This window comes from Archocentrus centrarchus, chromosome 13, assembly GCF_007364275.1.
Source record: "Archocentrus centrarchus isolate MPI-CPG fArcCen1 chromosome 13, fArcCen1, whole genome shotgun sequence".
Lineage (NCBI taxonomy): Eukaryota > Metazoa > Chordata > Actinopteri > Cichliformes > Cichlidae > Archocentrus > Archocentrus centrarchus.
Window position 1 is genome coordinate 42,607,565 of NC_044358.1, and position 17,992 is coordinate 42,625,556.

General features: G+C 42.2%; 1 protein-coding gene across 1 annotated transcript in view; it reads right to left on the reverse strand.

Annotated features, from left to right (window-relative positions):
• Positions 1 to 564: 564 nt before the first annotated feature.
• The window catches only part of smtnl (smoothelin, like), a 29,398-nt gene continuing 11,970 nt past the window's right edge, over positions 565 to 17,992 (reverse strand). Inside the window, exons 3-10 of the mRNA XM_030744727.1 lie at positions 7,998 to 8,079; positions 6,713 to 6,976; positions 6,552 to 6,614; positions 6,405 to 6,465; positions 6,198 to 6,320; positions 5,974 to 6,097; positions 3,814 to 3,965; positions 565 to 1,348 (exon numbers count right to left, since the gene is read on the reverse strand). Of these exons, the coding sequence (XP_030600587.1) occupies positions 1,222 to 1,348; positions 3,814 to 3,965; positions 5,974 to 6,097; positions 6,198 to 6,320; positions 6,405 to 6,465; positions 6,552 to 6,614; positions 6,713 to 6,976; positions 7,998 to 8,079 (996 nt within the window). The 3' untranslated portion in view covers positions 565 to 1,221. The remainder of the gene's footprint in view (positions 1,349 to 3,813; positions 3,966 to 5,973; positions 6,098 to 6,197; positions 6,321 to 6,404; positions 6,466 to 6,551; positions 6,615 to 6,712; positions 6,977 to 7,997; positions 8,080 to 17,992) is intronic.

Below are 17,992 nucleotides of genomic sequence, written 5' to 3' on the forward strand. Positions count from 1 at the left end.
CAGACTTGTGAACCTCTGCCCATCTTTGCTTCTGAGGACCTCTGCCTCTCTAAGATGCTCTTTTTATGCCCAGTCATATTACTGACCTGTTTTCAGTTAATCTAATTAGATGCAAAATGTTCCCCCAGCTGTTTCTTTTAGTACCACTAACTTTACCCCTGTTTCTGAAAAGGTGCAGATATTTGGTATATTCAACAAGGGATACATGTGTTTCCATCTGTTGGTTTAAAGCCTGTTCTCAGATGAGAATGCAGATGGACTGATGAGATGTGACGAGTTGAAGCGCTGATAAAAAAAAATGTGTCTATGTAGGCCGAGTCCTTCGAAGGATGCGGCCACTGAATTTGGACACAGCTTCTGAGTAGTGAACCAGAGAGAAGAGACAGTAAAAAGCTACACTGACCCAAACAATCACACAACTTTCTGAATTCTTTTTGTGTGTTAGACTTTGAGTGTTACTTGAGTGACCCTAACATCCAGTGAATCCAGGATAGAAATGAAATAAGACTGGAAACTGCAGCACATAAATGTAATTGTTTATTTTGCAATTCAGTTCACTTGTACCATAAAATAGAAGGAGAGATTGAGAAAAACAGTTTCCACAAAGAAGTACAATTTATTGGTTTTGTCTTCCATAGTTCAGCATCATCTCAGTGACAAAGTCATCCAGCATATGTGGATTGAAATATTACCCAGCATTGTATCACATTTTCATGTCATTTTTATAGCATTGTATCATATATCCCCCAAACAGTCTGGCACACTGCATCACAGACAGTGACACCAATGCTCTCCAGTGGTGCAGAAGTTGATATGGAGGCTCACCTACAAGCGTGTGTGATGATGATAAACAGCCACATACACGAATACTCATGTGCAAACTAAACACCTAAAAAAACAAACAAAAAAAACATACATACACACACACACAAACACACACACACTGCTGACAGCTATGTGATAATCCATCTTCATGACTGTTCTTACACAGCAGCAATAAATCACTGTCCACTGTGCCAGTGGGCCAAGCTGTGAGCACTTCTCTGAGCTGCTTCTTCTGCAGCAGGAAGAGGAATGTTTATTCTTCCGCCACTAGGGGGCAGTCTAGTCTTTTCAAAGTGCCAGCTGTGTCCACCAGCTCTACATGCAGAGGCATCTGCCTGACAGCCAACGAGAAATAAGCCGAGTGTGTGTTGATGTTCTGAAAGAGGCCTTTGAGCTTCACTCAAACTTGCGCAGGTGGTTGTAGAGGGACTGGACGTAGGTGAAGACGCACATGGGGTCTGGCTTACGGCCCATGATCATCATGTCATCCACCTCGATCAGGCGGTCGCAGCCTGCCTTCACCCTGCAGATCAAGATGGGAAGCGAAGGGTGCAGATTTAGCATTTTGTTGAAAAGCATCTGAAAGAACATTTAGCATCAGGGGTATTTCAGCCTGTTGCTTGGAAATGTTAGGAAAGAGTGAAGGAAATATTAAACAACTTTTAAATGTAAATGTGTAACAGTTGTGTGTTTTACAGATGTAAATGCAGACATGGGTAAAAGAATGTTTGGCAGTTTTTCTTAAAAAAAATACTCCTTCAATTTATGCTTAAAGTTATTACTTAACTGAGACACAGTGGCTTAACTGTATCGTGAAAAACATCACATAGCAGCCAGCCAGTGTCAGCCCTGTTCTAAAACTCTAAATCTGCTGGAAACACTGACTTTTAATGAGGCACTACCTGGACCCTACAGAGGTTGCACAGGTAGTCCAACTCCTCCAGGATGGCACATCAATCTGTGCCACTGCCCAAAGGTTTGCTGTGTGTCAGCACAGTCTCCAGAGCATGGAGAACATTCCAGGAAACAGCTGGACAGGGCTGTATCGTTTCCTTTGTGCAAGGAGGAACAGGATGAGCACTGCCAGAGCTCTGCAAAAATGACTTCCAGCAGGACACTGGTGTGAATGTCTCTGACCAGATAATTAGAAACAAACTTCATGAAGGTGGCCTGAGGGCCCCACGTCCTCTAGTGGGTCCTGTCTTCATAGAATACCAGAATCGGCAGGTCCACCACTGGTGCCCTGTGGTTTTCACAGATGAGAGCAGATTTACTCTGATCACATGTGACAAACATGAAAGGGTCTGAGAAGCTGCGGAGAACGTTATGCTGCCTGTAACATTATTCAGCATGACCGGTTTGGTGGCGAGTCACTGATGGTCTGGGGAGGCAATTCCATGGAGGGACGCACAGACTTCTACAGGCCAGGCAATGGCACCCTGACTGTCATTAGTAATCAGGATGAAATCCTTGGACCCACTATCAGACCCTACCCTGGTGCAGTGGGTCGTGGGTCCCTCCTGGTGCACATGCACAATAATGCCCAGCTTCACGTGGTGAGAGTATGCAGGCAGTTCCTGGAGGATGAAGGAACTGATACCATTGACTGGTGCCTCGTTTGCCTGACCTTAAATCCAATAGAACACCTCTGGGACAGTTTCAGTCTAACCAGCGCAGTCAGGTTGCACCTCAGAGCGTCCAGGAGCTCAGTAAAGCCCTGGTCCAGATCTGGGAGGAGATTCCCCAGGACACCATCCATTGTCTCATTAGGAGCATGCCCTGACATTGTCAGGCATACATACAAGCTCACGGGCACCATACAAACTAATGAGTACCATTTAGAGTTGCTGCAATGAAATTTCAGCAAAATGAACTAGCCTGCTGCGTCAGTGTCTCAATTTAATAATTTGTTAATAATTTTAATTTCCATCAAACGTTGTGGCATCCTTTCATTCCTAACACATTACCCAGTCCATAATGGTATATATATCCAGTGTGGTGTTTTTTTCCTCTTGAGATCTGACGTGTTTTCAAGGAGTTCATTTAATTTTTTTGAGCAGTGTATTTATTTTCCCATAAGTCTCAAATCTCTTTAAAAGGTTAACTCTAAAGCTGCCACTGAGGCTCCTGAATAATGTTTTTCAGTCAAAACAGATTAATTCTGCTGCAGTCCCAAAATATACTGTTCTTTAATCAAGTAGTTATTAAGCTCTGTGCATGTCCATGCTGTAGGTCTGTACAGTGTAGTGGAACAATAAGCTGGGCTTTATGAAGCCATTCAGTCAGGCAAAAGGAATGCACACCTTTCATCAAATGTGAAAAGGGAAAAAGCACGGAGAAATAAACAGGCCCGGATCAGCAGGAATAATGACTGTTTAAAATATGCGGATTTGGTTCTTTGTGAAGAGCTATAAAATAAAGCAACAGAGAAAACCCATTCAGAAACAGTCAGCCACAATAAAGCAGAGACATGCATGGCTGATGCAGTTAAGACCCATAAATCTTTTGAAGCCATATTAGCAGAATCTAGATACCACAACTAACAAATGAATGTTTGTGTTTGTAACAGAACAAGAGCTTAAGGAAATGAAAGGAAAACTTTGACACTTGAAGCTGCAGTCAGCTGCTGATTAGCTTACTGTACATTTAATACATGAAATCATAATACTAACTTGTTTTGTCTTTTTCTTTACAGTGAATTAAGGATGACATTTTTTTATTATGTCCATATATATATATATATGTATATATATATATATATATATATATATATATATATATATATATATATATATATATATATATATATATATATATATATATATATATATATATATATAACCTTTTAAGAGGATGTACTTTCTTTTTGCCATGGCTGTACACATTCAGCATGTCTTTAATCATCGCCAAAGCTTCTGAAACAGTACCACATCATATCTTCTAGCTGCCATTGTTTTTATAGCCTATTTTCATATTGCTATCACTCACTCTGCAGTTCCAAAGGCCAGCTCAAAATTGTGCCTGTGGTTGGCAGGCGACAAAGAGGTGTAGTCGAACTCAGTGGGAAAGAAGGAGTGAACCAGGGCGCAGAAAGCCATCCCATCGCTCCAACTGGACGAGAAGTTCTGGATGTCAATGTTCTGCAGATAAACGGAGAGAGGAGAGGAAAATGTGATGATGATGTGAGTGTCACTGCACGTAGCAAAGCAGTAAGAGGTTAAAGATAGATACATGACCTATAAAAGTGACTGGCAGCTTGTTGTAGCTTCATAACGCCATCTCCCCATTCACCGTCTCGCCCATAATTATGGTGGCTAAAACAGACTTCCCCCCTTTCTCCTGCTCTCAGTCTATGACGTGGTTTTGAAATCATGCCGTTTCAAGGCTACCCTTTATTAGTCTCGAGTTTGGCTTGAATGAAATGCAACATGTCACGTAATCGAATGAACATCTCTCTCTTTCTTGTGTGTGTGTGCGTAAGAGTTTGCTACAAGTTAATAAGAGTTTTGGCTTTGCCTTGCTTGCTTTACTATAACCAAAACCACATGGAGCAGCTGGCTCAGGCTGCTGTGAATAAAAAGGGTTCCAGAGTGCAGCGAAGTGTCAGCACACTTTGGGACCTCAGCTTAACCCCCAACACCCCCACGCCTCACCAAAACACACACATGCAATTATACACACCTATTTCCACAAGCATGCTCACTTCTATGCCTCTGTACTCGAAAAGAACACCGTAAACACATTAGCAGGACTCGGTGTGCCAACAGGGTAAAGCCATATGAACAGCTGTAATGACTGCAAATTTATGTATGCTAGAGATTTTTAATTGTTTTAGTCAAGTATTTTAACTTATAATTTGCTGTCTCACACAGATGATGTACCCTGTACAGCACATTTAGGGAAATACACTTATTTGTTTCAAGCAAATACAAGTAAATGAGTAAAAATGCCATCATGTGTAAACAAGCAACAAGGAGCGTTAGCATAGTGTATATATGATGGATGGGTATAGCCAACATGACATTACTCACTAGTTTGTAAAACCTACTTTTAAAGGTTTTTAAAGCTTTGTTTTTATTTTAGTGTTTGGACGAGACGGTGGACGCTAACTTATCAGTTAATGACAGAAAGCTTGCTTATGAATATGTGTCCGATGCAATGCATGTGAATGGTAGACAGCAAGCACTTAGCTTAACTTCATATGGAAGTGCTTGTATGAATGGGTCAATGTCAGTGTGTTGTATAAGCACTTTGAGCGCTCGGTTAGAGTAGAAAAGCGCTATATAAGAACTGGTCCATTACATTTTGATACTGGACTTGTTTGGAGCCAGCTTTTGTCGACCCGTCTCCAGTCTGTATGCTAGCTGTTCCAGTTGCCTCCCTGATACTGTCACTCTCAGAAAAAAAAGTAAATCCGTCCAATGGTTCAAATGATGAATGATTTGGGAGCACTGCTATTTAGGAACACAAAGAGTATTATCTACAATCTTGTCTTTCTTAACTCTTGTTGAGAAAGCTAATTGTACCAAGACCCGTTTTCTACACTATGTATTTCTGATCAAATAGTCCGACGTGGTGTGCTCATTTGCTAGTAGGAGGTTGTGAGGCTCGAAAAACGACGCTGCATTCACAAGCTGTTACCTCAAAGTCAAACTGAATTGACTAATAGCTGGAAAACATCATGAAAAGAATAATATGAACGCATGGGGGTCTTGTATTAGCATGCCGTGCACTCTTGTGCTTCCAGCTGTAAAGGTCAGCTGCAAACATCTAATCAGGACATAAACACATTGTCAGTTTTTCACTACGTTAGAGCGGAACAGGAAAGTGACTGGCTAAAATATAACCAGACACATGACCATCTATCTGAAGCAAATCTTTGTCGGTTCTTCTTTGTGCTATGGTGAAATTAGGTGATGTAGGGCAGGAAGACTATTGACCATGATCTGTTCTGGAAGTGGTGGAAAGTAGAATATCATCTGTGGAGTTTTAGTAAACAGGCTTAAACAGATTCAGAAAGCCTTGATCAGTATCCATAACCACTGATAATTTGATACCTTCAAAAACATGTATAATTGTACAATGCATGTAATGTTATGCACTCTCTCTTTCAGGCTTGAATTGGCTGGTGAGAGTAATGAGTTTTACCTGGTAGCCTATGGTCTTGGAGCGACACCACTCGAGAAGAATCTGTTTGATGCTGCTGGCAGAGGATACCCCAAAACTCTGAGACCGCTTCAGCTTGGGCTTTGAGTCCACTGTTTTAGGGCGACTGCGCAGGGAAAGAAAGAGGAAACAAAGACAGATGAGACAGCTGTGTTGATGCGCTGTTGTTTTCACGTGACTCAAAGCTAGCATTGCATTGCTCTCACCTGGCCTCAGGGTCCAGTCTTTCAAAGATAGATCGACGAGCTTGAGCGCCGATGTTACGGGGCAGAGTCTGTGATCTCACCAGCTCCCGCCTCCTTTCTCCCATCTGCCCAAAGGACCCATCACTGCAGGATTTCAATGCACAAGTGTCAGACAAAGCAAAACATACTTCCTATGTCCCAAAATTGTGACTGTTACAATTCAGTTACCTGTCAGGCTGTGGTAGCCCTGAGTAGGTCACAGACTTAGCAGGAACTGAATTTGCCTTCTCTGGAATAGATAAGTTATGCATCAAAAGTACATCACACATATCTGTAACACATTTTGTGTAACATTTATCTTGAACAATGGCTCACCCTGAAGATGAGGAGATCCCAGAGCTCTGATATGTGTAGGGGTCCATGACTTCACAGAAGGTACTGTTCAAAGGGAATCGTGATTTAGCTATGATTTATGCTGCATTCGTGTCTCAAATGAAAAAAAGAAAAAAGAAAAGATGATTTTAACTGTCAGCTACCTGGTTGCATCAGAGGCTCCTCTATTGGTTCAGGCTGAGTGGTGTTAGAAGCTGACTGGCCAGCAGGTGAAGCCTCAGAGGAGACTGGAGAGGTCAGGGGGCTGATTGGGCTGCCTGAAGAAATGGGGGAACTTTTGATTTCTGCTGTCTTGGTTGTGGCAGTAATGGGGAGGTGGGGCATCCGCATGGTGACAATGGGAGCACTATGCTCATGTGGAGCGTCAGTGGGTGGAGAGATCTTTCCATGTACCAACACTGACTGTTCTGATTGGATAGAAAAAATATGAGAAATTGATAAAACATCTTAAAACTACACTAGCCAATACTTCAATATCAGTAATGTAATGCAAAAAGCATTGCTTATAGTGGCAAACAAAGACAAATAATACTGCATAATACAACCCACAACTTATTGTCATTGCCCAACATTTACCATTAATTCTACCTAATTAGAAAGGTGACAAAGGAGACTTATAAAATTAAAAAGGAGACACAAACTATATTGTAAGTATTTTTAGGTATTTATTACCATTGGCATTTCTTAGAAAAAGTACAAATAATGTTTCTCCTTCTTGTTGTGTCCTGATCCTCCCTTCTTACATTGTAATTTCACATTACTATTAGAGGTGCTAGTGTTGCCTGCTCTCTAATAAATCCCCTGCTTTACCCTCTTGTGCTCGAGAACCCATCCAATAAAATATTAATAACAACAACCATGATAATAATAACAAAAACAAAACAAAGACACAAGTTTACGATGGCCACAAAAACCAAACTCAAGGCTTCAAAACAGTAGTCCTCAAACCAGTGGCTGATGTCACAGTGGTTTGTCACGTAATGTTTGTAATGTTTTATTTCCCTCATAGATGCTGTTTCAGAACGCAGGGCTTTATTTTTGGCTTTACTTCTTGCATCCACCTCAGAAGCATCTGACCTCTTTGCTGAGTAAATGTTTTTAAGGGGTTTGCACTGATGCTTTTTGGTTCACGCTGATTGTTCTGTGTGTGAAAGGAGATCGAACCAAAGGGCAAACTCTAAGTTTACCAGCTCGTCGATTGATTCGGGTCAGAGTACACATGTGTTTAATTTCTGTTTTGATTTTATTGCCCACAAATGACACACTTCCTAACGTAGGTCCTAATGCTATAACCACGGGAATCATCATAAACCTGTTTCCTTCAGCTAAGCATTCTGGGTAAAATCGCTAAAACATTGCTTTACTTCTGTATTGGTGCTAACTGTGGGGACAAGTTGCACTGCCAGGATGTGATACTATAGTGATTACCTGTAGGAACAGCATGTCCATTCTCCTGTGCAGAATGTGTTGGGGCTGGGTCGACTTCGATTGGCTCCTCTCGCTCAATGCTCTGAAATACACATAGAGCCACATTTAACAACATGCCAGAAGCCTTCACTGGATATGTCCAAAACAGACATGAAGTCATATTTGACCTTCATTTGTGACCAACAGGAGGGCCATTTTTCTCCACTGTGAAGACTACACATGAGGTGAAAGCCAGCAACTGAAGCAACGTGTCAGTTAATCGCCGTGGAATCGATGAGCTGATCGTCTACTGGATAATTTTGTTCCCCGGTGGACTAAAAACTGTGCTCGATCCCTCTTTTAATCTCAGCTTAGTTTTGTGTTGAGCTCTTCAAATACCAATTTGTTGTGTTTGGCTCATAGACAAATCATGTTCCTCTGGCTCGAGCAAAAAAAAAAAAAAAAACGAAGAAATCCAGATGCTCACTGAGTCATTGTTGGACTGTTTCACTCCTTTCAACTTTTAGACTGTTCTCCAGCATGTGGGTTTTTTTGACACAACTTCAGACAAAACAAAACAAATTGGCACGCCACAGCTGAGTGCACTTCAAAGCCATTTATTTAGCACATGGACCTCAGTGAAGCCCTCTAAGTGTGAGACGGATAGGGATGTTTTGTTCTGTGCCAGTTTCCCCCTGCCTGTGATAAGACCTGGGAAGTCTTTGCTGTCACTGACATGCTCAGGATGGGACAGCAGCCAAAATCCATCCGGTTCTGACTCCTAAAGTGACTGCGATCAAATTTTTAATGTCAAACACCATCAGTATCCAGAGTTCGTATTTCAGCGTTTACGTGACCCTGCATTCTTCCTGCCTGCTGTGATCAGCTCAGTCCTGTAGCTAAGCAAAAGTTGTCCTTCCTCTCACCAAACAGCCACAAGGGGCGGCTAATCGCCAACCTTAGGAGGTACTTCTATCTCAGGCTCTTAACGCATGGAGCTGCTCTTCCACATAGGTTGTGGGCAAAGCTGCTACTTTCCATGTGGCCTCGTCAGATAGATAGACAGAGCTTAGTGTGACTATGGTCAGAACAACACGGCTCAGGTCAACAGTGCTAAGTTTTTTCTCAAAGTTTGCCTGCGACAACAGCTGGCTCAGATAGTTAATGTCTGTGTGCCATCACATCAAATTTCCTTACACTCATCTGCTATTACAGCTTTATGATGATAAGACTGAAATTTCTCTGGGCCCTATTAGATTGTATTAGTTTATTGCAGACACATTTTTCTAGCATAAGGGTACTGCTGGCTTACATGCACTAAAATAAAATGAACACTGACTGGCTGATGTTAAACGCTGGACTCTGTTAGACAACCATGTGGCAAAATCAGGGTGTTCTCATAAGATCATCAAACCACCGATCACATTATATCGGATGTGCAAAACTTTTTGTGTAAGCAATCCTGAAAGAGCTCACCACAGATGAGATGCACCCTCAGTCAGATTATTGAACAGCTGGTTGCATTTCAGATTTGGCTGTCACAGTGGAATTAAGTAGACACGGCTGATTTCTGCATTGCGACTGACCGAGAACACGACTCTTTCACCGGTGATGCATCTGATGCATCAATTCTATGTTTAGATAGCATCAGAGTGCTTGGAAGCAGAGCCCCAGCATCTGGTTGGAAAATCGCTGAAATACAGAGAGGATGTGACTATATATGGAAAAACACTCCTTATCAATTACAATCATTTCAAAGTGCCAGAAAATGAGGTAGAGTAGTAATTTGAAGTGTCTTTTTCGAGCAAAGGCATACAAGTTCTTCAACAATTTAAAACAATTCAGCCCTTAATATGTTATCATTATGTTTGCTTGCTACTAGTTCTGTGAATACATGTTGGATGCAACATGTGTTTTTGGTCACTGCAGTCATTTTTTTAAATGGTGTTTACCTATAGTCTACTAGCAGCAAACCACAGATGCTTGCAACTAGCAGCTAAGGTTCTCGGGGGGTTCTTCCTTCCCACAATTGCTATGTTCTGCCATGTTCTCACTTACCTTAAATATAAAGCTCTTTGATACGACTGTTGTTGTGAACTGGCATTACAGTATATATTTAAACTCTAGACTCTTGTCTAGCTCTGTCTAAGTCTCCAGAGCTCCTTAGAAAAAATATCTGGCATTTGCGATCTACCTGCCTTTTTCACCCAGGCGGTTTTGCGGCAGGTCTGGAGCCAGTGTCTAATCTTGAATCAATTCTTTGCAAGCCAAAAGCGTGAGGCCACAAACACCGGTTAGAACATGTCATCAACACTTTGCTGGTCTAGAAAACCCAAAAAAAGCACAGCACATTTCCATGTGGCCGTGCAGTCGAGTGATTTTTGAATATAAAATTTAAATCAAGGGAATAAGAGTGCAAACAGTGCCAGGACTGAGAGGACTTGAACCTTAAAACCTTGGACCACCAAGAGTGTTGCGCTTACCTAATAATGGAATTTTAAAGTGTTAAATTACCCAAAATTATAGAATAAAACACATTATTACTTCCCTCATTTTCCGAGATCTCTGACCCACCCAATATAGTGAAGGCAAATCCAGTTTTTTTCTGGAGTGGTCTTAAAAGAATAACATTCAAACACTGCAACATAACTTCCCAGAAACAATATTCAGTGGTTACTCATCTGGATAATGTGTTTGCATCTTAGCACCACAAACAAAATCCCATCAACACTTAAAAGAAAAAAGAAAAGACCTCAATCTCCTGCCACGGGATGAAGTCTCAGAAGACAGAAACTTGACACTACTGTATTCCCTCTGCACACACATATACAGCACAATATGCTGCTCTGGCTGTGAGACAGCACACTGTGCTCACTTGAGGAAATCTTGGGTTATGTATATGTGTGCGTGTTTGACTGAGCTCACCATATAGGAATGTTGGTGGGTCATGTCTGTTAGAGCAAGGCAAGAAGAGAGGCTGGAGGAGGTGTGTGGAGAGGGGGGTGGTGTTATTTTATTAAAAAGCGATGACACACTCAATAAGGATAATGTATGATAAAGTGAGGAAAGCAAAAGGCAGGGAGTGGTTTTATATTCCATGGTGGGAAATGGTGCAGAGGGGTTGGGAGTAAAGGGTAGTGAGGTGGAAACAGCTGGCTATCCAGCAGGAGGAGGGAGACAAATTGCAGAATGGTTGGCTTTGGGGAGGGGAGCTTCCCCGGCTTAAGTATTCAGATCATCAGATGTCTACTTTGGGTCAGAGGGGGAAACGTGAGAGCAGCAGAGCTGCTGAGGTTCCTGTAAACTCTCTGGTATCTCGAGGTTTATTTACTGGCAGAGCGCACTGCTGAACGCTGCGTTCTGCACACTTAACGTGGCACAAGGCCGACCAGACCCGAGGACATGCCACGCTCATCGCATGTCTGCATGCATTTGGTTAAACAAACCCACATACACAAACACTTCGGCACAAGAACCTCACAAGTATGAAATCAGTCAGCTGATATCTGTTGGATTACTTTGCACTTGATGTGCTGATATTTACAAAAGCTTGATGTCAGCCAAACAGTGTCTCCAATCAATCAGAAAAACTGGCCTGCAGTGAAATTTGCTTAACTTCTATATGATGAGTTCAAATAGTGCATTTAAATGTCACCATAAGTGCAGACAAGAAAAAAGAGGGAAGATAAGTTTCCTTCTTTTCATGTTCAGTGTGCAGTAGATAAATATTAGCACCACTCTTTGGGGGTATTTTTTGACCAGTAAAGGTCAAGACTGAGGTTAGCAGCTGCTACAGAGCTAATATTTATACACTGAAGAGTGAATATGCATGTGCCACTGACCCGTGTGAACACTCAGCTCCTTCAAACTGGGAAATACTCTTTCGGTTGAAAGTAGTGAGGTCACAGAAACATTACAGAGTTTCAAGTTTCTGAGCAGGATTAGCATTAGCACAGCTCAGATAAGACCTTACTGGGATGTCACTACTTCCAGCGAGGTAAAATCCATGATTCCATGATACACTGTTACAGTCTGTGGTGTGAACATGGTTCAGCTCCCAATCCAAGTCTTCATTAAAACTCACCTCAACTAACCTTTGTGCTGGTTGCTAGCAGTGCAGTAGTAGATGGTTAAAGTAGTTCATTAACCAATAGATGACGTTATAATCGCTAGACCCATCATTTATTTACAGTCTGTGCTTGGACACATTTTTTTTCTGTTATGTTTGGTTCTCTAATATAATAACAATATTGCATAAAGTATGGTAAACTGGGCTCAGTAGGATTTATTGTGGAATACAATAAATGAATTAAATTGTTACTAGGCAGGCCACCTACCAATATAACAAGCAGTATTTTTGTCCCATTACACTCAGTATAGCTACACCCTTACCAAGGATGAGTATCTGCTTGAAATCCTGTATCCTTGTTAATTAGGCATCACATTTAAAGACATCATCACTTCAGCTGGTTGCAGCTTCACAAACCCATAATGGTCAATAGTCACGTTGTCCTTGATTGGCAGCCACGTGTATATTAGTGGCTGTAAGCAGGAACCATGACACTGAAACAGAGTGAGCTGAGCTGGGTGGACACTGAGGAGCTTGGCTTACACCAGTGGTTCTCAAATCCAGGCCTCGAGAGCTGGTGTCCTGCAGGTTTTAGATGTGTCCCTGATCCAACACACCTGAATCAAATGGCTGAATTACCTCCTCAGTATGCAGCTAAGTTCTCCAGAGTCCTGCTAATGACTTCTATATTTGACTCAGGTGTGTTGAAGCAGAGACACATCTAAAGCCTGCAGGACACTGAGCCACAAGGCCTGGATTTGAGGATCCCTGGCTTACACTGACTGCAGTTTTATCCTATTTTGTTTCTTGTCTTGCAAAAATTCCATCCGACACGGTTAAAGCTCAGAGGTAACTGCTCGGTCTGGTCTGTTATTAGCATAAATGTGCATATACATGAACATACAAACATGCAAGGTCTTTCTCCCATAACAGTCTCAGAAGTGTGAGCAAACAAAAGCTCCTTCTTCTTTCTTAGAGGTACAAAAAATCCCCCCCCCTTCCTGAGAGTGCGTCACTGCATCGTGAGTAAGGAACTGTAAAATATTTGGACAAAGCTAGCGAAGCAGAGCAGAAAATGTGGAGAAACCCTGGTCTGAGAGCAGGGCCAGAGGAGGATAAATGAGGAAAACGAGAACATATTACATTTCCGTGATCCATGGCACACTGAGTTCCCTGTGGCCAAGACTGACCTCCACCGAAGGAACTGAAAGAAACTGTACAAAACACTGTGATGTCTTTTAGTCCCAGAACTGCTTGTCAAATGTATGACTTGAAACCATTATATTGGATTAAATATTTTGTTAATCAAACTTCAGCAAGACTCACACATCAAACAGACAGCTACTATCCCTCCTCTGGTGCAAGTAAATACCAGAATATTTGCATATTTTGGCTGCTGTTTTGGGACGACGCTCCCAGCGCAGAAACCTGTCTGTTCAAACAAGACGAGGTATGAGTGTGATGGTTGAGCGCCATATCCTGTGTTTAGTCAGAAGACATTGTTTAGCTGTCAGAGGCAGCTTCATCGCCGACAACTTAATAAAGACTTTGGAGGGGTGGGGGTGAGGTGAGGATGGGACAAGCCGGCTGCTGGATATGAGTATTCAATGAAGCAATGCTGTAGACTGTTGGGAAACACAAATTGTGTACACACGGACTATCTATGTGTACAACTATACTGCATTTGAAACTGATTAATCATTAGGGAGGTAAAGAACCAGCTCTCAGATTTAAATTAAGCTGTGAGCTGCTCTGTCTGAAGGGGGGCTAAACTTAACAGCCCTAAAATTGTACTAAAGATCATTTCACATCTAAGCAGTGTTGGGTCTTTGCTCAAAAAAAAAGTAAGGTATTACATATTACTCATTACTTTAATTACTTGCCAGAGAAAGTAATTCGTTACACTACTCTTTGACCTGAAATGGGCATTGTCACATAATTACCAGTTGACACTACAAACCTGAGGCTACAGTTCCACACACCAACACAAATCTCTACCCTAATGAGGGCACACATACAGTCTTTCTTTTAGTTTTTATGTATGAACACAAAACAGACCGAACAAAGCAAAGTTGACAACCAGCCTAAAGTGGTGGTGGTACACTTCTTTCTTTTTAAGGGCTTGGGTTAATCAGAATCACTCAGAAATGTGACCCCCTCTGCTACTGCTGCTGCTACTGCTGCTGCTAATAATGACAACAGCATGTGCATAAAATCAGCTACACAACAAACACAGATGTATTTAAGTAATATTTAACTTATTATTTACTAAAATCACTGACTGGAGTGAAGTTAGTGACCCGGTTCAGCTCAATCACCAGAGTCAGCTGTGTTTCCAGTAAGTCTGCTACTCCTAGGTCCAATCTCACTCACTCACCTTTGGTGCTTATCAGCAGCAGCTATTTAGAGCACTGATTTGATCCGGGTTAATGGAGACCTCAGATTCATGATTCAGTAGGAAGATTTGACTCCCTGATCTGGGTGATTCAGAACGAGACTCTCAAGAGACTATAAAGCAATCGCCACAGTGAGTTTGCTGTAGAAACATGTACAGGTGGAAATGAAGGCTGCAGTGCTGAAAGCCTGACTGCTCATCACTGCCTTTGAAGTTCAGGGTCTGACCGCTTGGGTAGGGTTAGGGCTAGGATTAGGGTCATCACTGATGATGGGACACAAAAGACGATGGTAAAGGGACGTCCTGGTGCATCAGAAAATCTTGCTTCCATTAAAACATGGGTGGCTGACCAAGCGTCAGTATGTGAATGTTTTTCTTTCTTTTTAAAGAAAAGGATTCAGGGGACGTGACTTGGATACCTAAAAGGTATTTCTGTTACTTTTTCTTATATCTGTTATTCTTTCATCTTTCCATCTTGTAAGCTGTCCTCTGTCTCTCAGCTCTTCCGCCTTTCACTCTCTTAGGGTGACATTTGAGCTTCACAGGACCTTTGAGTCCTTAAACAATGGAGGCACGCTGGCGCTCTTCCAACCAGTACCAGTGAAAAACTGTGTGTGTGTGTGTGTGTGTGTGTGTGTGTGTGTTACCCCGCTGTCTAACTGTAGTAGCTACTTATTTGCAAAACAAATGCCCCAATGAAAAGATTTCCATGAATACGTACGATTACACAGTGAAGACTTTGTGCATATAGCAATTCACGACTATAAACTACATGTTACAAATGATTACAGAGCTTGTAAACTACATTACATCAATGTGAAAATGCCTTCTATTTTTCTATAATGTCAAGAAAAAGTGTAAAACAGCAGCAAACTGTCCTGTGACATTTGAAGCAAGAAGCTTGTTATCATGTACAGGCGCTCCTGTAATGCTATCAGAGGAAACAGTTCCAGAGGACTCCGGCTCTGTAATTTCCTCACTGGGGTCTACTGAGGGATCCTTTTTTGAAGATAGACACACTCACACCACCTGTTCTTCAAATACGTTCACACAGCCTGCAATTTCTCAACATGAAAAATCCCAGGGAATACCACTTAGGGATGAGAGTGGAAAATCTGCACAGCCTTTGAACTGAGGTGATATAAAAACCTAATTGCAGGTGAGAGTTACTGTAAAGGGAAAGGCTTACTTCACTAACACAGCACCGCTGAGTCTGAGCTGCTGCCATCACGTGAATTCACTTGTGTGAATACTTGTGTGAATACTCTGCTTTTGCTTTTACAGTCTGTGGCAGGTGGGGACAGCTGGTGTTGAATTCAGCTGATCTCCTTTGGTTTAGATCGAACAAATTCATGTCCTAATGAGTATAAAGACTCAGTTTCTCATCAGTTTTGCTCACCCTAATGCTTTCTAGGGCTTCTTGGTGTACCAGAATCCGAAAACAGATACATTACAACTTCTAATTTTATGAGAAATGCTTTTCTCTCTCAGATACGAAAGGAGTACAACCTGGCTAAATGCAGTGAATAGCCGCCTGTTTTTGCTGTGAGTGTAAATGGTGTTGAGAGTATATTTTACACTCTGCTACCTGCCAGATCTCAGATAAATGTATGTAAGTATCATCCTTATGTAGGATAACATATGACACATTTCTTTGCTCAGCTAATCTCTCTCAGACACTAGCTTTTGCCTGTGTGCTGTTGGTTGCTTCATATTTATTTGTGATTTGAGAATAATGGAATAAGAACACTATGATTTCTGTGTCTTTCAGGCCAAGTATCTATGACAAATAGGTCCAGGTGGGCCTTTGGAAATGGACATTTATCACTGTAACATCTAGCTCCAACATATGGAAGCAATAAAGACCTCCCCTCCTCCAGCCTCCCCATTTCCAGGCAGTGAGACAGAGGATGTCAGGATAAATGGAGGAGTCTGACATGCTGACCTCTACAATGTCAGTGAACATGGACGGTTTGGATCTCCTCTTTTCACTCTCATTTGTAACAACTACCCCAGACAGGTGGTATGTGCGTTATGCTTAGAGAACCAGGTGCCACCTCAGTTTAGTACTCCAGCACCAATACAAGACAAACTGTGCCCAGCAAACAGTCTGTTTATGATGTGTGGCACTGAGTAAGGGTGAGGATATCAGGGTGGAGGAGGGGCGTGGATTTCATGCTTCCCATCACAGACACTCTTCTTTTCAACAGTTACTTCATTCTTTCCCTAAAGTCAAGAGAGTGAAAACTATTGCTTTTGTCTGGATTGGGATCAGATAGTTATGTTCACGCCAGCACTCCATCATCAAGCCTTTGGAGACTGTGAGCTTCATCCTTTGGGTGACTGACAGGGATTTATATGTGATCATGTTCCTGCAGCTACTAAACACTCAAATGCCCCAAGTAGCCATGACATCAGGGTCAGCTGTCATTACTGGAAGATTTTAGTTCTGACAAAACCTGCAAACATTAATGCACTCTCACCAGAATCTCACTATCATGGTGTCACCTAAACCCTAAAACCTGTTTTCCTTAAAGTGCAGTCTGGGCATTGCTCCAACACACCAGAGCCACAGTTCTGCTCAATGAAATTTGTTAAGCATTCCCAGGATGGGGCTGAGCTGAAATAAATTTTAAAGTTGCCTCTTTGGCTATCAACTCCTGAAGCTGACTTTCAGCGAGGCTTAGTTAGTGGTTCCAGAGAGCAGTGAGGGTGAGTGGTCCCACTGGCTGGTTGGTTAGTTATTAACCTGTTTCCACAGAGATGATGACGGGAACATGGCCTATTGTCTGGAAGTCATTAAGAGAGCCATGGGTGGCTGGGAGTGGCTGCATACCTCTGTTAAACCCCCAGCATGAACACACACACACACACACACACACACACACACACACACACACACACACACACATACACACACACACACACACACAGACACACTGTTTTGGGGTGGGCCCTGTTTTTGCTCTGCATTTCTATATTGGTCCAGACTCAATAGCCTCACGTTAGCAGAATAAGTGTTCAAAATAACATTGATAAGCGGTCTGCACCACCAAACTGGCTGGATTTTACATGCACATTATACATGCATGCATTTTGGCCTTACAGTTCTTCTGCTCTAAGATTTCCATTAGATTGCCACACAGGTGAAAATGTCATATAACGGTGGACATGAACATAACTTGTAAGCCTACCCCTAAACAAGAAGTGGTGTTTAAGTTAGTAGTGATCTGGTGGATGCTGACAGTTTAAACTCTGTTTTCTGTCTCACTCATGACTGTATTAATAGCACAGAGTGGAGGATGGGGTGTTGGTGCCAGGAATCCAGCCTTAAAATGCAGCCCGGCTCTTATGGGGATATGGGGGAAGGGTTAAAGGGTGAGGAAGGGGCCATGGAGACAGAGGGAATACATGGATGGATGCATATATAGATGGCAGTCAGATATCAGGAGGTGTTTGTCACAGCTATCAGAGACTGTGGGGAGTCTCCACAGGCAGCGTGTAAATGTCAGTTGTCTTTATTAAACAGCTTATACCATGCTCTATTCTGCA